General features: G+C 38.1%; 1 protein-coding gene across 2 annotated transcripts; it reads right to left on the bottom strand.

Annotated features, from left to right (window-relative positions):
* Positions 1-15: 15 nt before the first annotated feature.
* Positions 16-14,967, bottom strand: tmem121aa (transmembrane protein 121Aa). Of its 2 annotated transcripts, none has more exons than XM_017476707.3 (4): positions 14,834-14,967; positions 14,633-14,764; positions 13,928-13,983; positions 16-3,796 (listed from the first exon to the last, which is right to left on the bottom strand). In XM_017476707.3, exon 4 carries the CDS (start codon positions 3,216-3,218, stop codon positions 2,268-2,270), a length of 951 nt encoding a protein of 316 aa, XP_017332196.1. In that variant the 5' UTR covers positions 3,219-3,796; positions 13,928-13,983; positions 14,633-14,764; positions 14,834-14,967; the 3' UTR covers positions 16-2,267. The 2 variants fall into 2 exon arrangements, with proteins under 2 accessions (XP_017332196.1, XP_017332193.1); XM_017476704.3 differs by lacking the exon at positions 14,834-14,967 and having other exon boundaries at positions 16-3,241; positions 3,551-3,796; positions 14,633-14,826.
* Positions 14,968-23,002: the final 8,035 nt, after the last annotated feature.

The raw sequence follows: 23,002 nt of genomic DNA, 5'->3' as shown, positions 1-23,002 counted from the left end.
CACCAGCAAAAGCTATTAAGCTCTTACCCAAACTGAGGTTTATCAAACCATTTTTCTTACTGATTTTGTGGTATATAATGTTTCATAATTTTAGGTTATAATGTCAGCTCAATTAAATATAACTCCAATTGCATACCACTAAATATTTTGTGATAGCAACGGATTATTGGGACTGCTTACTCCAGATATCATTTTTAGTTGAGAAAGTATATTAAAACAGTAGTACTTAGTAAAATAGTACTTTTTAGAAAATACAGAAAGTGGAAAGAGGGACACTGCTGGTAGACTGAGAAAGAAGAGGGAGTAAAAGTGTATTTTATCTCTTGGTCAGCTCTACACACTGCCTTCCAGTTTGAAAGGCTAAAAATGTTGGAATGTATGGAATGTAGAATGAAATAGGAGTTGCAGTTGCAGTATATTCTGAACAATGTTTTTATGTTCTTAAAAGTTATTTTTTTTAATTGAGAAGCAATTGAAATAATAATAATAATCAACATCACCATCATCATCATCTCACACCTCACACACATATATACAAACATGAACTATGTTATTAGACAGCCAGCTCAATACATAATTTTCTGCAATTATTTTCTGAAATTTGAACTGCAAAAAGTCCTACATTTTTATATGTTTTTGAATCCAACAAAATTTGTATTTCTGGACACGTGCCGCTATATGACCAGTCCAGTCTGAATTCACATGAAGTGTTACTTCATTATAGCTTATCATCTTTCTTTGTTTTGGTCTATGACTCAAATTTAAGAAGCAATTCAGATTCACGCTACTGTGTGAACTAAATCTTAATCAACTTAGACTCTGTTTGGAAATACAAATACAAAGTCATTCTCATGGCTGGATCGGGAAGCTGTTGCAAGATTGCGACAGACTTAACAGGAAACATGGTAAGCATATCACATATTGGACACTGTTGCCAAACTTAACAAATTCCAAAAGAAGTATTACGGACCAACCGAGAAGTAAACCTCCATGAATATCCGCTGACGAAGGCACAACTGACGTGGTGCTGGCAAACGTAATCCTCTGTGTATGGAAACTTTTAGGACATCCTGTAGTTTATCAAGTATAATGCATTGACATGTGGCAACAATATTCCACCTGCATTTATCACACATCATGTAAACTATTGATCATTTTCTGTAAATTGGCAATCCATATGAATCACTTGAAGGTTGTTTTTTTTATGTGAAGGTACAGTACAGTACTATAGAGGTTCTGTAATGAAGCATACTAAGGCAACCAAAAGGCATCAAATCTAGAGAATTCTTTAAATGGCAATTTTATCTTTCCTGTGGCACAATTCACATTGTAAGGAACTTATTCAGACTTCAAGACTTTTTTGTGCCCTGACAAGCATCCCCTAATTAACACACTAGTTATGGATGCATGTGTAATTGGCATGCCAAATATTTGCTCTTTCAAATGAAACAATTCTTCTATTTATGTCATTAGAATCATTCTGTCCCCTTTACAGTTACAGTACTAATGCTGCTTCAGTCTGATTAAAAGATTCATATGATTAATTATCCCTAATACATTTCATTTTGGTAGTGAATGGCCTCAAATCATTAATTTGCTTGGGGCATGCTTTGAGTTAAAGCAGTGAAATAAAAAATTTTAAACAGGAAGTTCTGCATCATACTCGAAGCTGTCTAGTCAAACAGGGTGAGGAGAGAGGAACTACTTCACCGGCCTCAATAACCAGTATTTAATATTCCTCAAGGACCAAACACAATCAGTCTAACCTAGAATTAAAACTGGACATGAAAGATAAACAAGAAGTGTGTGTAGTGTAAGGAACCTTCTGAGCAACCCACACAGACACAGCTTGGTCGGTTCTACCAGTAGGAATAGATCAACAGCACACTTTGGTTTTATGAATAAATTTAACAACCATACATACAAAAATGTTGATGGCACGTGAATCTGGGAACAGTTGAAGTTGAGCAAGCTGAAATTAAACTGCAATTTAATCAATGACATAAGAAAATGGAAAAGTGAATAAACAACATACATTTGTGTTTATTCTATTCTAGTGTCTTATGTTGGTTTAATGTATCCCATTACCACATACTTTGCCCTGCAAGTACATTGTTTGGGATTTTAAATATAGTTTGCTTATAATTATAGTTACTGTACAGGACAGACAGGTGTGGTTTGAAGCTTAAGATAGACAACTTCAAAAACACTCCAAAATGCTTACAGTGAGAATTGGCTCTAAGATTTTAAGTCTGTGTCAGCTTCAGTCACGTGTCAATGATCTCATGGGGGGGTGCTGGCTCTTCTGGGAAGCTAGTAGTAGGATTTGGCAGCTTTTGATTGTGTGGCCCTGAGTTCTGCTGTATCTCCATAGCGATAGTTACAGGGTCTTGTGGCGGGAACTCCTTAACCTGCCGATGATACTCCAGGAATGTGCAGGCCTTGGTGGCTATGGCCACTATGTTCTTGCCGATAAAGATGGTGGAGACGCGGCTATCTTGGAAAAGCACCATGTTGACCCCACGGATGAGAATCGTAACAATATTAATGACGACAAGGCTGAGAACAGGGTAAAGCATCATCTTCTTTGGGAACATGTGCTCAACCTGCATACTGATCTCGCTGAGAGACACACATGGCAGAATCAGCAGAAGTATGTAACAGTAGAAGAACATTAGTCCCTCTGCCCAGATGGGCAGTCCTGTTCGCTGCGGTTCCCACAAGTTGGCCTGGATGTCCAGCACGTCCAGCAAGTCCAGTGCCACCCAGAACAATCGACCTCGCATGTCTTCTTTCTTCCGAAAAGTTCTCACGTATTCCATACTATCTAAGGCCACCAGGACAAAATACAGCCCTGGAACACAAACTGAAAGCAGCAAAGTCAAAGCTTTCCGAGTGACAGTCTCTACAGTCTGGCGCTCGGCCTTGTAGTTTTGAAAAACAAAGTAAAGTTTTATCTCTAGAACAAAGATATAAAGGAACCAGAGGATCATGGCATAGCCGCGCTTTGCAGTTCTCACCTCAGCCCCTACCCAAACAGCAACATAGCGCAAAACTATGAGAAAGCAGATGTCCCCTACCAATACAATAATGCAAACTCCAATCTTACGTGGACCCTGGTTCTGCTCCACCAGGTAAGCATCCATGACAGCCATGCTGGTCATGATGACGATGGTAGTTAGACACACGTGCTGCTTGTCAGGGGGAGGCAAAACCATAGTGAGGATTCTATTGCTCCCACCTCACAAAAAAATAAAACATAACAGGAATATTACTCCTGGTTAAAAAATAAATAAAAACATAATATATTAAATGCCTATTTCATATTTAGCAAAGTTCTAGCAATCCACTGATGCTGATGTCTTTGTGCAATGCTTGTAATGAAAACTGGGAATATCTAGGAATATCATGGAGTCTGGTGTGTGTGTGCTCAGTATTTTCCAAGCTTTAACAGCCTCAATGGCTGTGTATTTCATATAAGTCAGTGCCTCTAAGATTGTGTAATGAAATGTTTGCACACATATCTTCTTTGGCTGAGGCAAACCCTCACCTGATATACACAGATCCACTCATCTATGTCAGCTGGACCACATTAACTCCATGGCATAGCTGGTCGGCCCTGGCTCCATGTAGACAGAGTTAGAGCAAATTATATTTATATGAGATCCTTACAAGCTTAAATTCATTCTGGTTCAGCCACTCTGGAATTGATCGAAGCTGTGACCTTTGGTGGGTGCTGGTCGTTGTATGGCCTGGATTTGAAGCCTTGTCTTTTGGATTCGCTAGTTCATGAATTCTGTCAAAACAGAGAAAAGGAAGTCAGTCAGGTAAAAAAAAAATGATGTGGAGAAATCTTATCTTGTAATCCGTGTAATGCACTTGTTCATCAAAACAACATGGGTCACTGGTACAGTGTGGTTTCATCTGGTTCAGCAACATACCCATTTTCAGAATTATTTTCATTTTTATTTATTGAATTTTTTTTTTCTTAATCTTAAATAAAAAGAAACAATTTTTTGTGGAAAATCTTTTCCATTGCTTATAAAATTGTCTACTTATTAAGATTAAAACAGTTGTAGGCAATCTGGTAAACCTGAAGGAACCCACACGGACAATAATCCAAGTCCAGGAATGAACCAGGAATCCTGGAGCTGTGAGGTAGCAATGCTACCCATTGCACCAATTCAATTTAATTCAAGTTTATTTATATAGTGCTTTTATCAATACACATGGTCACAAAGCAGCCTTAGAGAAACCTGGATGTACATTTATATTTAGATCCCTAATGTGCAAGCCAGAGGCAAAATTGGCAATAAAAAACTCCCTAAGACAACACCACCACTGATCCTATGGAACCTTCCCCTTAAGCTTTTTATTCCTTTCATATCAGTGTTGTATTGAAACTCTAAGTGTATCCACCTAATTGTCCCATTCACATGCTTCCAAAGGCTAGACTAAAGATACGCCAGCCTCACATAAGTAGGTTATGACTGAGTATCAGCAGTGAAAGAATTAAGGCATCGCTGTATACAGTTTGTATTCAGAAATATCTCTACCTAATATTCCAGAGCTACTGGCTTCCATAGCAACCATTTATATTAAGAAGGCAATAATAAGGGATGATGAGCCCTAAGCAGTGGGGGACTTGCACACTTCTGAGAGGTATGAGAAAGTGAGAGAGCATTGCGGTGGTTATATTTGCTGTGCAAACAGCTGAAGTAGAGCAGGAAGCAATACAAAATGCATAGTAATTCTGCAGTTTCACATAGTCTCTTTATCCTTAAAGACTACTGAACTAGTGTATTTTTGAAACATATAGCAAACTGGATTATTTTTTAATAATCTGTTGATTTTTTTTTAAAAAAATTTAAATTTTTTTTGTAGTTCCTCTACTGGAAATGTGGTTCCTGTATTGAAAAAGGACATAGAAAATAGGTGTTCATACATAAATGTAGAAGGCTTCTATTCATGATGCAGGCATCTACAGATATATTCTTGCCATTTATTTGCTTCTGTGTAACACACACACACACACACACACACACACACACACACACACACACACACACACACACACACACACACACACACACACACACACACACACAAAACTTTCCGCTATCCTTTACAACCCTCAGTGGAAAAGGATGTTGAGTTGCAGTTTTAAATCAAGAGCTTAATTAAAATGGCAAATCACATGGGGTAATATGTGGACTGAAGCAGTACCGAATGAGCTCATCAGGCAAAATCAATGCACACAAAGGGCGCATTAACTTGTACAGACGTGCAGTGAGAGGCTGCTGTCTTTATTCCCTTCATCTAATTCATTATATTAATATAGTCAGGGTATTGCACCATGTAGTAATTTTTTTAAAATAGATACAGACAATTGATGTTTCTGGCCCACCCCAGTATTAGATATGATTTCTGTTACAGAGGAAATAGGCTACATATCATCTATAATGGGTGCTTTAGTGCTAAAGCTGCTGTTGTTACAATGGAAAAACTGACATGTTAGTTTCTGGCTGGAGAACAAATTCCTCTTTTAAAGCCTAGGTAATTTTGTTGTTTGACTCAGTAACCTGTCAAGGTTTGTGCTTTCTGATAAAGAGGAAGCAGTTAGTATCTCGTGCCAACACACACGGCAGTACTGGTCAATCAAATTTATCATAATAATGCTGCTAAAAAAAAGGTGCAACACATTTTGCAGGCCAATTCACTGATGGACACTTTATTTATTTGTTTGTTTGTTTGTTACTTTTCTTCACACCACAGACCAGCTGCATTACATGTATGTCAAACTCAAGCCTGGGTTTCGTACTTGTTACACTCGTTCACATGCATGAAGTATAAACTCAATAGAAATCCATTAAAGTCACAAAAATCACACTTTCTATAGACCGTGACCTGTATTTTGAAAGTGTCATGATTGTGCAACCTGTAATTGCATAGAAAATTGTTGATGCTCATTTTTACTCCAAAATGGGGACACAAACATACCAGTTGTTCACTTTCCCACCATCTCATGTCACATTTTTAGGGAAGTGTAATTACAGTGGGACCAATCCTTCCGTATCAGTAAAAACAATGCATAAAATGGTTTTCATTCATCCGTGTGATCAGTGGCTGGTGATTCATTGTTCAGGTGACACCAAAAACAGATTAAAATGGAAGTGTGCGGTTGCTCTTTCTTCTGCCAGTAACAAGTACGGAACTACTTCAGAGATGCCTCTGGTGCAAACTGGCCTGAATGGAGCCAGAAGACATAACATGGCCTAATAATAAGAGGGAGTCAAATACTCAAACATATACTGGCTTACTAAACAAATGCAATCAGGTTGCAAGCTGCATGGGTAGCACATTAGATCAAAATTACAAATAGGCCTATTTTAATATTAAAATATTTGAATAGTTAACCATTTTTTAATAATTATTTGTGTCTTTTTAATGCATTTACATGCCAAAAAGGGATGTACTGGGACTTTATTTCACTTCATGTACTGTGCGGCACATTAATTCTTAATTTATTAGCTTCACCTGCTTATTGAGAGTTGTAACCATAGCAAATGACTGTTTGGTCAGCTAATTCATTAAAACATGGGGGTATTTTCTTCAAAGAGCAAATTAACCAAAACAGGGGCACAATTTATTAATTCAAAGTTAAAATAGCACAATAAGAGCATGAAATTGTACACACACTACAATTTCATGACCTCAAATTTGTATCTCATTGTTATATTAAATTGTGCATCCAAATTACTATATTGTCACAGGACATAAACAAGGACACACAGGCTTATTAATGTGCAGCCTTTGTTCATGTGTGCCCTCTAAGTCTGTGAGGCAAGAGTGTGTCCCATTTTAGGCTTCAAAGCCCTCAGGGATTAGTTCTTTACCCCAAATATTAGCCTCCCATTATAATACAAAGCGTTTCATTGTGCATCATATACTTCCTAAACAATACTTGAACATGTCTTATGAAGTGTTGAATTATGAATGCTACCTGGGCCAGTATGTCTATTTAAAATGGTTTGTTAAGAGAGTGGATGGTATCAGAATGTTAAGTGCTTCTTATCTTCAGTTGTGTTTGCAATTCTTTGATATCCAAGAGAGCTGAGCATTTTTGTGAATTTTTTTTAAACAAAAGATCAAAAGGTTAAATATTAAAAACAAATTTTCACAGCCTTCTTTGTTCATATTTACCAAGGGTGCCAATATTAGTGGAGGACACTGTGAATGGGTATTTGAGAGACACATAAAAGGTGTAGATATATTTTCACCAAGGATACTCATCCATCTCAGTTCCATTTGGTTTTGCCTTAGGATTAACTTTGTGGAACATCTAATGCCACGAATTCTTCTGCATCTGATATTCTTGAACTACATGTTGCAACTCTTGCTGCAAACAAAATCTTTGTAGGCGAAGGCCACTATCTTTTGGAGCAAGGTTACCGCAAAGTGCCTCTGTTACCAGTGAATGAACAGTCTTTCAATTTTGTCGTTGTTTAGTGCAAGTTGATTGGATGTCTGCCTGGCTGAACCTTGACCTTGGAAATTGATGATTGAGGTTGATTTGCTGAAAATGAATTGTTTGTTGGGGAAAATAAGAATAGTTGATAAACTGCACACTTAAATGTATAATTTTCCATCTTTGGCTTTAAGAATGCATCAAGTCTTTCCAAGTGAAAGCGCTTGAGCCTAAGTGAATCGCATGTCATTAATGTCAAAGTCAAAGTCGAGTTGCAATTCTTCTTTGATTATGTCAAGTCGAGTTGAAAGTCAGCCAATTTTAACAGTCAGATGTAAAGTCCATAGAGCAGAGAACTGCAAACTTTGTGGTTGATCAGTAACATGACAAGCTTCATTTTTTGCTTTGTTTTATTAACTTCAACTTCAAAGGTCCAATCCCAGTTGGTTGGTAGGCATGAGATGGACAGCCTAATGACAGACTCGACCCTTGCAATGAAAACTGGCTTTGAGAAAGTGGAATGTCACTTTACTTATATACAACCCCAATTCCAAAAAATCAAATCTAACATATACCGGAGTAGACATCAGAGGTTTTTGGAGCAGGGGTGATAAATTAAAGGAAAAACCAACATAAAAAGCTTTAGTAAGGTACAGTACATTATATCTGGTACGGGTGAGTGACCACAATATGAAGGTCATTACTCTGATATGGTGAAAAAGCAGTGTGCCCTCAAAGTGATCCGGGCTCATTTAGACTCAATGGAAACTTCAGCTATTGATGGATACACAGAGAGCAGCACAGAGAACAGAAATGAAGTATTGTTTTGTTGCATAGTATGAAAAAAATTTGGTCTAGCTGTTATGAGTCACACTGGTAGATGGACAAACATATAAGATCAGCATTGAAGAAAACTTTTAGGTGAATACACATAATTTTTGATGATGAAGTAAAAAAAAATATGCAGGGGAAAGTTAAGTAAGAATTAAACTATGGAGCAACATAAAGAGAAATTTAGACTAGAACAAAGTCTATGATTATTATTATTGGATAGCCTAAGAATTAACTGGTATGGCCCATGACCTGTGGAAAAGGTCATGGATTGAGGAAGTGTCCAAAAACAGCAGACTAAAGGAGATAAATGGTTGTTCCCTGTTGCCCTTTAAAACAGTTCAAATGAAAAAACTAGAACTAATCATTTGTTTTTCAATATATTGTCTTCTTGACTCTTTACTGTTTGTGTGTAAGAAAGATAAAAGAAACAGGGCCGGAGGATGCACTGCTGGTGCTGATGAACTGAATTTGTGAGCATTTGGAACAGACACAGAGTGTTAATCTATTTTAGGAGCACTTTTAACACTGTTAAGCCTTGTGTACTGGTTATCAAGCTGATTGAGCTTGGGTGTCAACAACTGCTTCATTTTATAGATTAATTATTTTCTGGAGAATTGCCAGATATTACCAGTAATTACTTGAACTCTGTGAGAACATATTTTATATAATTTGAGCATAAATGAATGTCAAGCTTCTCAAACAAATAATATATTTTTAAGTATGCAAATTACAGAGCATTGGTGTTTTTATAGTCTGATAGTCTATACTCTTTAACCTGATTTCATGGAGAGATTGTGAAATTTTGTCAGAAAATTATCTCTAAGATAAGAAAACCACAAACATTGTTATTGTCATATATCAAGGACGGAACTCTGGACATTTCCCAGCAGCCACTGCACCATATTACTGTCACATGACCACCTGCACCTGCATCACGTATTTGTTTAACGAGCACTCATATATATAACCACTCTTTGGACTGCTTCTTTGTCTCACGTAATTGTCTTTCCATGCTTTTGTCCACATGGCGATGTTTAGTGTTGTCACAGTATTTTGCCTCGTGTTATTGTGTCTTTGTTTTTTTGTCTGTTTGTTTATTAAATCTTTGGAATCTGCGATTGCTTTCGCACCCATCTTTGAAATGTGACCATTGTTGGTTTTAACTTTTGGGCTAATTTGTGTATCCATTAAACCATGTTATGTTTCCTTTGCTATGTTGCTTCTAATAAAATCATTCACCTATTATCAAGGATTATCAAGGTGTATTAACAAGTGATCATAAGTTTGATGTTGCTGGGAGCCAAGGGAGTAAAGTTGGCGCTGCTCTCTGGGTGAGAGGGATGGCATCAGCGTTTCTTCCCTGTCAGTCATGGTGAAACTCATGGCTGTCTGTGAGCTCATGTATTGTATGCAGAAGAGGACAGATAGAGCTTTCTTCTGAGTGTGTTATGCTGCCCTATGACGCACCATGTGCAGCAGTTCAAAAAGATGCGATTGGCTGGCTTCACCTATTCAAAGAACCACGTGTTAGTCTTCACTCTCCGTGGTTGGCAGTTATGGTATTATAGAACTGGCTGGTGGGTGGGAATTGGCATGAGACTAAATTGGAACAAAAATGGGGGGGGGATAACAAAATAATAGCCCTGGTAGGTTTATATGAAGCACACTATCTGATCATGTCAGCATGGAGCCATGCAGCTATTCATTTATTAGGCCTATATTTTTAAAGAGGTTAATTTAGAACTTCTGATCTGGCATTTTAAATAGAGACTTCTTTTCTCCCTTTTCTCATGTGTGGCATCAAATGACAGAGCTTGAGAAGGTTAAGAGCTTAAACTATATGGTAAACAATTTTTAAAAAAAGTATTTATATTAAGCCAAGTAAAAGGTTTTACACTGCTTGTTGCTCCATGTATAGTGTAACATTTCAGCTAATGGTGCTTCAGATTGCTTTTTAGGAAAGCATGTCCTTTGTTTTGGTTGGCCTTACTTCTCTTTAATAACAAATCATTTATTCATTCATCTTCAGTAAACGCTTTTTTCTGGTCAGGGTTGGGATGGAACAGGAGTCTATCCCAAAAACCTTGGGCACAAGGAGGAAAAATTCTAGTCCATCGCAGGGCAACATGAACACTCACACAGACACACCTTGGGGCAATTTAGCATAGCTAATACACCTACTTGCATGATCTAGGGAGGTGGGAGGTGAACCTGGAGGAAACCCACACAGACATAGCGAGAACATTTGAAACTCCACACAGGCAGTAACCCGAACTGAGGATAGAATCATGGACCCTGGAGCTGTGAGGCGGCAATGCTACCCACTACACCACCATGCTACCCAAATAACAACATCTTATATTTAATTTGATAATGAAAGTAATCTCACACTTTTTAAAGAAATAAGAACATACAAGTTCTCCATCTGCACTCAGTCTTCAATTAAACCTTCCAATGTTTATTTGCTTTTATCACATAAGCACTCTAGATCACACGGAGAGTTAATTAAAACACTGAAAAGTTTATTGTGCATCCTTTATAGCTGCACCAACATAATGAGTCAAATGCCCTGCTTCATAGTCTTCACCAGCTGACAGTACTTAGTTGCAGTTATTTATACCATAGCGTGGTTAAATTCTCAAATCTGATTGGTCAGAAGCTGTTGTAGCTCTGACAGCAGCATCGACTGCAATTCAAATCACAGGTATACATTACAGTGCTCGTTCTTGTATGAGAGATGTTCCACATAATCTAAGATGAATAATAAATGGATGAATCATTTGTCTATTATTAGTCCTAGTTTGAGCCTGAGCATTGGTTTACTGTCTGTGTGGATGCTGAACTGCCCATAGGTGTACGTGAGTATGTGTTGCCTGCCATTCATTATTTGGCGTAATAGGTTCTGGACCCTGGTTACTGAAGATGAATGAATGAATTAATTCAATAAATAAGAATTCTTGGTAACATAATGGCAATTAGACTTCAGAACTGATGTCATGTCATACTGCATTATCAATTATGGGCTCGTTCCAGAATTTTGGAAAAGTTAGTTCTTGCAGTCCACAATGACGTTCACATGCTGCAAGAGCTGAAAGAGATTGCTGTTTAATTTTGATTCTTCAGACTTGTCATGCTTAAAAGTGAATCAAAAGAGAAGGAATTGCATCACAGAATTCAGAGAGATTCCAAGAATGGTATGTGGATAAAATCTGCCGTATTGACAATGTGGATCCATGCAACTCCAAAACAGAGTGGCGTAATGATCATCCAGATCTTCCTTGCCTTCTCTTACATTTCCAGACACATTTTCATATCTGGTGTGAGCAAGTTAAACATTTCTAACATTTCTAAAAATGAATGGGTACAGGCCATGAAAATTTTCAAAAACAAAATGTGATTTTCGAACCAATCTATGCAGCTAACATTACAGTTAATGTGATTTCATTAATGTTGGCCTTACTGTATTACTTACAGTTTAAATAGATATGTTTATGCATATAAGGATATATTTAAGTATTAAATAAGCATAGCTTACTTCTGAAATTTTGCGACCCTCATTTTGCCCCCAGTATATTGACAAAATGACAAAACACTATAGACTATTTTTTCCCATTTGCTCACATTTTTCTCCCCAGTTTGTTTACCTGCCAATTCCCACCTACAAGCCAGCTCTCACAAATATCAATCAGGGCGGGTGAAGGCTTACACACACTTCATCCCAATCTTTTTTGAACTGCTGATCATACTATGTAACCGACTCAGAGGAAAGCTCTACCCACTTCCACATACATGAGCTCCCAGACACTCACAACTGGCTAATATTGCTGTGATTACTAGGAGGAGTGGGAGAAAGCCATCCTTCCCACCCAGAGAGCAGAGCCATGTTTGTTCTGTTGACTCCTGGCCACAGATGGCTTTCACAGTTTGGGCATTCAAATTTGCAATCTCCTGATGATAGGGTCAATATTTTCACCACTTGGGAGCCACTGTAGACCTTTTTTTGTAATTGAACAGCAAGGCCAATTCATTTGTTTTTGCTGTAGACTGTAGACATTTGGGTTTGAGATCAAATGATCAATATGACTGGTATTCTGAGCAACAGACACTGAATGGGTCGGCTAAGTAAAACAACAACAGCTGATGACGGAAACATTGTGAGAACTGTGAAGAAAATCCCAAAAACAACAGTCAGTGACATCACCAGCAACCTTCACAGGGCAGGGGTTAAGGTATAACAATTCACCTTTTGAAGAATAGAGCAGAAATATAGAGGCCATATCACAAGATATAATCCACTCATCAGCAGTAAGTACCAGAAAGCCAGATTGGAATTCGCAAAGAAATACAGAGATGAACCACAAAAGTCCTGGAACCAAGATTAACCTCCACTAAAGTGATGGAAAGGCCAAAGTATTGTGAAAGAAAGGATCTGCTCATGATCCAAAACATAAACTCATGAATCAAGATGGTGGAGGAAGTGTCATGGCTTGGGCTTGCATGGCTGCTTCTGGAACAGGCTCACTAATCTTTATTGATGATGTAACTCATGATGGTAGCAGCAGAATGAATTCAGAAGTTTACAGGAATTTTTTGTCTGCCAGTTTACAGAGAAATGCATCCAAATTAATTGGGAAGAACTTTATCATGCAGTAAGTAATGACCCAAAACACACTACCAAGACAACAAAAGACTTCATCAGGATGGAAAAGTGGAAGGTTTTAGACTGGCTAAGTCAATCACCAGACCTTAACCCAATTGAGCATGCATTTCACCTCCTGAAGAGTAGACTGAAGGAAGAAACACAGAAAATCAACTCAGGTTTGAAACACTTTGGTGATGTCAATAAGTCACAAGCTTGATGCAGTTATTGCAAGCAAGGAATATGCAACCAAATATTAGGTGTTGATTACTTTAATTTACTTCAAGGCTTATCTGTTCATATACTTTTGCTCACATAAAAATTGGGTGGTCTTTTACAAAAGGTTTTAATGTTGTTTAACACATCTAGGTGTAAATACCAGGAAATAAAAAGCTGAAATCTCATCTCTTCTCATAGCCATCATTTGATCTCAAGCCCAAATGTTTGTATAGTGTCAAATAAATGAATTGGCCTTGCCATTCCAATAGTATCGGAGGGTACTGTAAATACACTTTTCAATTTTCCTATGCATTACACCGTTATAAAAGAGGATGGCTTTCCATCTTTGGAAAGATGCAGCAGCTGCTGCAAGAATTTACACTACACTTGTTTTGTCCTCCATCATTTTATAAGCTATGGCATGATCTATACAGTGTATAAACTGTTGGAGTGAGTGAGATTCAGGTGTCAACACACTTTAATGTGTGCTTGTATGTTTTCAGCTATGAGAAAGACCTCATGATAAGTGTGTACTTTTTGGTTTCTTGGCAACAAGCTGTGGGTGTATTTGCCTTATTAACTTCAAGAGAGGGAGAAAAGAAAGGCTGATGAGGGAACGGCTGTTTATGGCTGCTATAATGTAAGTGATAACAGGAACTAACTTGTCTCCTGGATGTTCCACAACATTACATGTAACTATAAGTGCATGCATGATGTCATTTATAGCTATGTTATAAGAGGAATAACACACTTAAAGACATACTCACTCATAATCAGTAATCACTTTATCCTGGTCAGGGTCATGGTGTATCTGGTGTCCATCCTAGAAATACACCCTGGGTGTTAGACCAGTTCATTTCAGTGCACCGTGCACAAGGTTTACACACTCTTTCACAACTTGTAGCAATTTATCCACTAAGTCGCATTTCATTGGAGGTGAGAGGAAACCGGAGAACCCAACAGAAACCCACACAGGACAAAGAAACTCCACACAGACAGTAACCTGAAACCAGAACTGAACTGGAATAAGTAAGGAATAATACACAATGGATGAGGCAAACAATATAGGAAAACAATCCACATCAAGCCATATTTACACCACCCAGCTGTTGGGCACAAACAAACAAACAAAACTGATCAAATCAGAATGACTGCATTTTATTGTTTTTGTTTTGTACAATGTAACAGTAAGTTTATGTTTTAGAAAATATCACAATGGTTTAGCTGGACACTTATTATGCAAATGACCCAGGGTATATGAGCATATTTTGTTACTATGTTAAAAGTTGTTTTTTGTTGTTGTTGTTGTTTTTTTAAACCCCCGTGGTCAAGCTTTCTCCAGCTGTGTACAGTGGTGCCTCAGCAACTGTACATTTCACATCATTTAGCACGAGTGGAAATTAAGCAGAACAGATATTCATAATTTCATCACACAAGGGTTAACCGCCATTCCGAAGAGATAAAGCTCCTACCACAGACTGCTGCTTGGTTCTGTCGTCCACAGGGCTGATTCGCACTGACGCCTGCCTTCAGGTTTTAATCCTGATCACGATGTCTAAATCCCACTGTAAAACGCGGCAGATTCGAGAAACACGGAGTTCCATCTAAAAAATAATAAATAACTAACTAAATAGATACATAACCAACCAAAAAAAAAAAAAAAACCCACACACATTTAAACCGCTGAACATCAGCCTTGGAATAAAGGAGCAAACACAAGCGCATCAGCGGTCCGCCTTCTCCAATCCCGGATCCCGAATTTCTCTCCAGGATTCAGTGTCTCATTCTCCTCTCACGCCCTCGGCAGGGAGCCTAATTTATTGGCAATTTGCTTATGTCAAGTGTCAGCCCACGCCTCTCTGCCCCGTTTTCCATGATCAGTGAATGAAAATGCTAACTGATCTAAACCGAGTGGCACCTATTTCATTACAACTTTGGAAATGCGAACTTGATGCAGGACTCCAGACCTGAATATTAATAATAAAGACGGGCAGGTTGTCTTAAAAATGCCAACCTTCTTGTTCCTGACTTTGGTTCACTGTCTGTTTCAAACCAGCCCCTGCACCCCCAGACCAACCGCACCATTGGTCTGGGGGTACCGTAGTACCATCCATCCATCCATCCATCTTCTACTGCTTACTCCTTTTAAGGGTCACAGGGAACCTGGAGCCTATCCCAGGGAGCGTCAGGCACAAGGCGGGGTACACCCTGGACAGGGTACCGTAGTACTAGTCAATGGTTATTGGGTACATATTGCTTGCAGTGGTGGCTTAGCGGTTAAGGCTCTGGGTGACTGATCAGAAGGTTGGGGGTTCAAGCTCCAGCACTGCCAAGCTGCCATTGTTGGGCCCTTGAGCAAGGCCCTTAACCCTCTTTGCTCCAGGGGTGCTGTACCATGGCTGACCCTGTGCTCTGACCCCAGCTTCCTGACAGGCTGGGATATGTGAAGAAAACAATTTCACTGTGCTCTACTGTATATGTGACCAATAAAAATTCATTATTAGTTTATTTCTGTAAAGCTGCTTTTTGACATTGTTACAAGTACTAGGCTATACAGATAAAACTGAATTGAATTTAATTGAGCAGTTACATGCCTTGCACACTTTGACATTGATGCTTTGGAGCTTCTCTGTGGCTGGTGATTCAAACCAGCACGGAATGGTTAAAGAAATACAAAAATCCATGTTTTGAACACCTAACAAAAAATATCTGGTTTTAGATTTAGTCTATGGTGACAGGAAGGCAGCTTTCCTGAGCTTTGGGAAAAAGAACATCAAAAGGAAAACTTGTACAGTTAGACAGGTTTCATGTGACTGGGTTTAGACTGTATGTAGGGACCAGTGCGTGACATCAGATTATTTGCCTTTTTTTAAACTGGCAGTGTCCTCCATGCTGATTTTTCTTAGCTTTGACCTGATTAGTCAAGAGATATTGAAAAATGAATTTTAAAAAAAGAACCTGACATCATTTGGTGCTTTTCTGAAAAGTTTAACTTTTGTAACTTTTGTAATTGCTCCGCTGTGACAAAAAATACAGGCAGCAGCACTTTTTAAAACTGGTCACATTCCACTCACCCTGTGAGGCTGCATGTAAAATGCATGGAGGTGGTTGAGGAAAAAAATACAATTGTGAAAGCAGCTTCTGCGTTCAGCCTGTTTTTTTTATTTATTTATTTATTTTTTTAATTAAATTAGGTCATTCTAAATGTAGCCCACAGACTGAGTTTGGTTAAACAACATCCATAAACATCCATATATTTCCAATACCTTTATATTGATCCACAGCTACACAAGGTTCTACTTGTTTTCTCTCCACAAGCATTGGAATTGAAGCAAATATTAACCAATTTTAACAGCTCCAGGGTCCTTAGTTCAATACTATGCTCACTTTATTGTTTGTGTGGAGCTTTGCATGGTCTCAGCATGTTCACATGGGTTTCCTCTGGGTTCTTTGGTTTCCACCCATTGTCCAAAAACATGCAGATAGGTGGATTGGCTGTGCTAAATTGCCCATTGTGTTTGCAAAGTCCTGCAATAGACTGAATTTGGCCAACTTGTGCCCACTGTTCACAGGGATAAGGCCTGGATGCACAGCAACCCTGGAAGCAATTGTTGAAAATAAATTAATGAATAAATGTATCCTGAATGAATTACTTTTTGTGTGCATTTTACCAGAAAACATGACTTAATTCATTTAGGACAGTGTCTCCAAAGGTCTTAGAATAATTTACATTTGCATGTAATCATTTGGCAAAGACTCTCATCCAGAGCAGCTGTGTGCAGCATTACAAAAAAAAAAAAAAAAAAAAAAAAAAAAAAATTCTTAAACTAAAAGCCCAGAGGCTAATCCTGGTTTGTGCAGAGTGATTTAATTGGTAAATAATTTTTTTTGTTTAAAAATACAAATCTAAGTATGTACAGATATTGCATGTCAAATACAACTACCCATAGAGTCAAATACAACTACTCATAGTGCATAAAAATGCAATAAATGTAAGGGAAGAAAAATATACAGTAGTGGTGTCCTCCATATTGTCTAAGGACTTTTTTGGAAGGAATGGACACATAGAAATTTTATATAGGAACAAAAGATAGTAACAAAAACCCAATGAAATACCATCTGATGCCAAAATTAAATACATAATTGATTGATTAATTAATTAACAGTATCATCCCTTTAAAGTCCACTAAAAGGTTTTCAGCATGAAGAAAATCTAAACTGGAGATATTGTCTATCTCAGGGAATAATTTTCTCCCCAATAAAATAATAAATTCACCTAAAATCAGCTGTAATAGCCCTAACAGACCAAGACTCTGTGCATGTTTCAAACATACAAAATAGTAACAGTAGTAACTCAGAATAACTTTCATTCCTCTTCAGCCATCCTATTTCTATTGCTCCAAACTAACTATGAACAGATCAGGATTGGGGTATGGTGGAGACACATAGAGACACTGAAGCCTTGAACACAGCACAGATGTCTCTAAGCAACATGCACACTCGGCTAAACTCTATCTGTGCAATCTTGAAAAGCACTGGTGGCTACACGGACAATTACATTTAGACAGACTGATTATCTCTGCAGTCAGGGACAAAGATGAACCTATAATGAGAGACAATTGATAAACAGCAGTGTTGTTGGGTTTTTTTCAAGCAGATTGGGACAAATGTTTCCTTTGTGGCTCCCTATTTGTGAAGTCGTATTTCCTAATTAGTTTCTGTGTCTACTGGCAATGCAGAGTTTGTGGCACTGGAGCAGTGATAGGCAAAATCAGGAACAGTCCAAGATAGATTGACATGAAACCAGAGACAAGATTCAAGGTCACTTTACAACCAGTCACAAGAGTAATAGACATATTGTAAAATCAAATAAGAATCGAAATTATAAACAAAAATGAAACAGTAAAAGTAAAATAGTGAAAATGTTCAGAGATCGTGAGAAAATAATGGTAACCCTCAGAGATTACTTCTCTTCCCCAAACCTCAGGCTTCACCCCACTATAATAATACAAAGTAGTAGTCTTCCTGGCTCATCCACATCCTAAACTATCTTATAGAGTGCTGAATGATGTTAACAAAATTGATACCTGAGTTGATAGACCTATAGATAAAGCTTCTGAGAATTAGGCTACAGTATTACCATGAATGAATCAATCAATCAATCACACAGTATGAGCCAATAGTGCATATGAAGTAGGCTATAGAATAACCTTTTTTTTTTTCTTTTTTTTTTAGGATACATAGTGAATAAAATTCAGGTCTTAAATGAAAGAACAAAAAGGCAAGTACAACTACATGAAACTCTTACTTAAATACAGCAATGATGTTATACATTATAATTCCACACTTCCCACCTCTGGATGCCAAAGGAAGATGACCTGCGTGAACTTAGACATAAATACAGAATATAATCATCCCCTCCCTAACTTTTTTTTTGTGCAGTCTAGTGCTGTTATTTATCTCCTACAGTAAGAAAAGTATGCCTTGTTATGTTACTTTTTGAGCAAATCTTTGTGAGTCCCACAAAGGATAAGACGAAAAATACTGTAGCCCATTCTATTATCTTGTTTTTCTCCATGTCAGTATATGACAGTATATTTCCTGTATTAGCCTTTTTTTTTTTTTTTTTTTTGGGGGGGGGGGGGGGGGGGGGGGTTAGGTGGAAAAAGAGATGGAGTATGACAGCAGCAGCACACATCAACCCAGGAGCTTCAGTCTTTGCTGGAGGGTCTATAAAGGTTTTTCAGTTTGTGAATCCAGCCTAAATTCAATTACAAGTAAGCATGGTTACCATGTTATTTATCCTCAGCAGAGCCCCATGTCTGTAGACAGACAGAGGACAAAGAGGATAGAGACAGAACAAAGGACATCATCAGGAAATGTGTAATCACTGTTGATCATCAGTGTCATTCACCTTGGTGTCTCTATTCTTATCACTAAATATTGGAGCATTTAAACTGTTTACTCTTCACTTTTATATCCATACTTGAATTATTGCTGATTAATTTAGTGAGTTCTGGTCTGTTGGCTAATTTTCCCATATTTTCATCAGGTCATTGAAACAGCAACATAACACAAAACTTTGCTTACTGTAATCTACACCACTCTGGTTTGATGATGATGTGATGGCACAGGTGCTTCACAGACATTTTGACAGCCTGTAACTGATTACAAGTTGAATTGATTAGGATTATGCCCATATCAGCACTGCACGTATCTCTCCAACAAGCGTGAAATGTATTGTGTTAGGAACGCACAGTTGGCTAGTAAGGTTTCAAACATGTTTAGCAAACTGATTGTTTTACTGCTGCGTTTATTAAACTGGCTCCTTACAAAACCTGATCTTTTTCAGAAAGCATAGGTAGGATTTTCATTAAATGTACTGTATTCATTTTCTTTAGCAGAGTAATTAATTTAGCAGCATTAAACACTGATATCCTATTTGCTATGAGTTCTGATTAGGTATTTCATTTTACTTCACAGAAGAACAACTACTGTACATGCACTGCATCCTATTTGCATTTTTACTTTGGTCCATAATTCATTTTGATGCAAGATTTCTTGGCACCTTACTTGAAACATTAAGAATGATAAACAACCATAATATTAGTCCAGCCGGAGTTGTTTTTGAACACAGGAGGAAACAAGGCCAGGATGATTCATATGCAGCTCTGAGCATTCAGCCAAGATTTACAAGATCACGGTGGCAATCAAATACTGCAAATATTAAGAGCTAATTACCAAATTTCCCAGCAGGAGAAACAACAAACTAATAAGATCTAATGTTTTTATGCATTAGACTGGGAAACATTCTAACTGAACTACATTTGGCTTCTATTCAGTACTGTGAGCATGCCCAGAGAGTGAATTCAAAAAGAGAGCTTTGGGAGTAAGAAAACTGTAAGTGGATGCAGTAGTACTAAATGACGTAAGTTATGTGAATTTTATTTCTTTTTTTCCAATGGACAGACGGACACTGAGGAAAAGGTAAGCACTATAAATCTATCTTTATTCATAAATTTTGCTCATGTAATGTTTAATGTCTCTCTGGGTGTGGAATGTGTTGTATTTTTATGACTTTCAAACTTAAATTTCGTAATTAAATGCTATGCTTTGTTAATTTACACACAAAGGAGAGACTTGTTAGGTGGCCTGAGGTCAAATCTGAGATAGGTTTTTACCTCCCTTTTAGTTTTAAATTGGCCACTTAACTCGATAAACTAAACTATTATCACATTTTCTGAACTTCAACGCTAGTTGAGTGTTAATTTTACATTATGACTGCCACTTGCACTCGATCCATGACAATCATGCAAGCTTGTGCACGTGTTAGACTTCAATATGTTAAAGATGTATATACGGTGTAATTCGGACGTTTTTTTAAGCGAGCGACACGATTATAGTCACCAAAATCAACAAGTCTTATTAATTTATGGAATGTTGCAGTCGGGCCCTGTGTGTGTGGAGTTTGCATGTTCTCCCCGTGCTGCAGGGGTTTCCTCCAGGTACCCTGGTTTTGCTCCCCAGTCTAAAGACATGCATGGTAGGCTGATTGGCATGTCCAAAGCGTCCGTAGTGTATGAATGGGTGTGTGAATGTGTATGTGATTGTGCCCTGCGATGGATTGACACCCTGTCCAGGGTGTACCCCAGGTTCCCCGTGACCCTGAAAAGGATTAAGCGGTATAGAACATGGATGGATGGATAGATGGACGTTGCAGTCGTTTGGAGGTACTCGCTACGTTCCAGCAACGTATTATAAACTATAAGGTTACCATGACAAATATGGGAATCGCAAGGTTACATGGCTGGAACGTTATTTGGTACATCGCAGTGGTCCGGTTACTTCTTCACAACGTAACTGGGTTAGCTGGGTCGAAATTTGTTTACTTTTATTATGGTTTATGTTTTGTCTCCGCCCTGTCTTGTTATTAGTTGTCTCCCTCATGTGTCCTCATTTTTCACAGCTGTTTGTTTTACCTTTGATTTCATTGATATTTAAACCCTGTATGTCTTTGTTCTGGGCGAAGTATTGTGCGTTTCTGTGTTTTGCCACCAGAGCCATACCAAGACTTTGATCTTTGTCCTCGTTTCCCAGTATCCTGTTCTTGTCCTCGTTTCTTGGTTTCTCGTCTCTGTCCTGCTTATGCCTGCTTGTAGATCGCCTGAACTTGTGCCTGCTTTTTGACTACGTTTTTGCCTCTCGATTTGGATTTGTCGGCCTGTATCTTAAATAAAAGCTTGAACCATTACATGCCAACAATACTTTTTTTTGTTTGTTTGACAGTTTTTAACTCTATATAGTAAATGGGCCTTGAGAAAGGTTTTAATGTACTTTTAAATGGCTGAGGTCGGGAAACACTAGTCACATATTCCATCATACTGTCAACCCACATTCAATAACATTTAGATGTGCTGTACAGACTGTCAATAAGCATAATTAACTTCTTGCACCCCTAGTAGTGAAAGAGGCAAGATCAAAATTGTCCACATTCATAATCTCTTTTGACAGGACACTATTATTTATTTTTTCTGCATTTTGTATGCCAAACCAGACAGCAACGCTACTGGCATGACTACACACAAACAGAAGATTTATGAAAGAATAGGTACCCACAAACACCAATAAAATATGTTTATTGTGTTCTGAGTAATGTGGTGTGATTAAAGGCCACAGCTGTTAATTAAGTACTACAGAAAGATGCAGGGGTCTGGCTGTAACTGCCAGAGAAGTCTTGTTAATGTCATCCAGCGTGTGCTTCAACCTGGACAAATGAGGCTATAAACCCTGCAGTTCCTCTGGTGTGTTCTCTATAGCTGCTAGAATCTATTTATTGTTTATGCTCAGGTGAGAGTTTGCTGTCCTTTGGGCCAGGGATGACATCCTGGCTCATGAGACTGCAGCAGTAATAAATTCTGTTTGTTTGTATGCGGACTAGACAAGGAGTTCAATTCAAAGTGAATATAATTTTAGATTAAATGATTATTTTGAGATTTTGTTCATTTTTTTAAATATATATCATGAAGGAACTCAAGTGTTTTAAAGCAAGACTGATATCTTGTTAGTTCTAGTTAACTGTAATTTCCTTGTTCTCTTAACTTTGGCCTGATCCAGGACTGGAAATAATGGTGACAAATAAAAAGTCTGCAATCCTGTTAGTTATTTTAGAATCCTGTTTGATCATTACGTCCAGTTCTGCATGCAATTAACCATTATCAAATTAATTTAAGAGTACTCAATGAAGTCCTACATATGCATACCATTTTCTACTTTGGAAGCTTGTTGCCCATTTACCTTGCCTACTAACTCAAACTATTTGGTACCTAAGAAGCTAGCTAACACCCAGATATTACTGTGAACACTGGATAACTGCTGGATGGGGGGTGTTGTTTAACACCTGGATACACTCTAGTGCATGTGCACACCATATTAAGACTTTCCAACAAAGTCACAATGTGACAGCAACGTAATATTTGCAAAAATTAATTTGCACAAAGTGGAAACCTTCTTGCTCAATGGCTCTTGGGTTAAGAGCAAGTCCAAAAAGACAGGTAACCCTGGTGAAAAGTATGTGGACACTTGACCATCACACCCATATGCAATTTCTGAATATCCCTTTCCAGATTTAATCTTCACTTTGCTGTTATATCTTCCACTCTTCTTGGAAGGCTTTCCACTGGATTTGCCCATTCAGCCCCAAGATGTTGAGCAAGGAGACCGTGGATGCAGTCGGTGTTCAGTGATGTTGAGGTCAGGGCTCTGTGCAGGCTACTCAACTTCTTCCACTCCAACTTTGGCATACCATGGATTCCTCTTTGTTCACAGGGGCACCGTCATACTGG

This window comes from Ictalurus punctatus, chromosome 9 (assembly GCF_001660625.3).
Source record: "Ictalurus punctatus breed USDA103 chromosome 9, Coco_2.0, whole genome shotgun sequence".
Lineage (NCBI taxonomy): Eukaryota > Metazoa > Chordata > Actinopteri > Siluriformes > Ictaluridae > Ictalurus > Ictalurus punctatus.
The sequence above is the reverse complement of the archived record's forward strand: the minus strand, read 5'-3'. Positions and strand labels throughout refer to the sequence as shown.

Bases quoted from the DNA above. Each gene is read 5' to 3' on its own strand.
- tmem121aa (XM_017476707.3), bottom strand. From the start codon at position 3,218: ATGGTTTTGCCTCCCCCTGACAAGCAGCACGTGTGTCTAACTACCATC.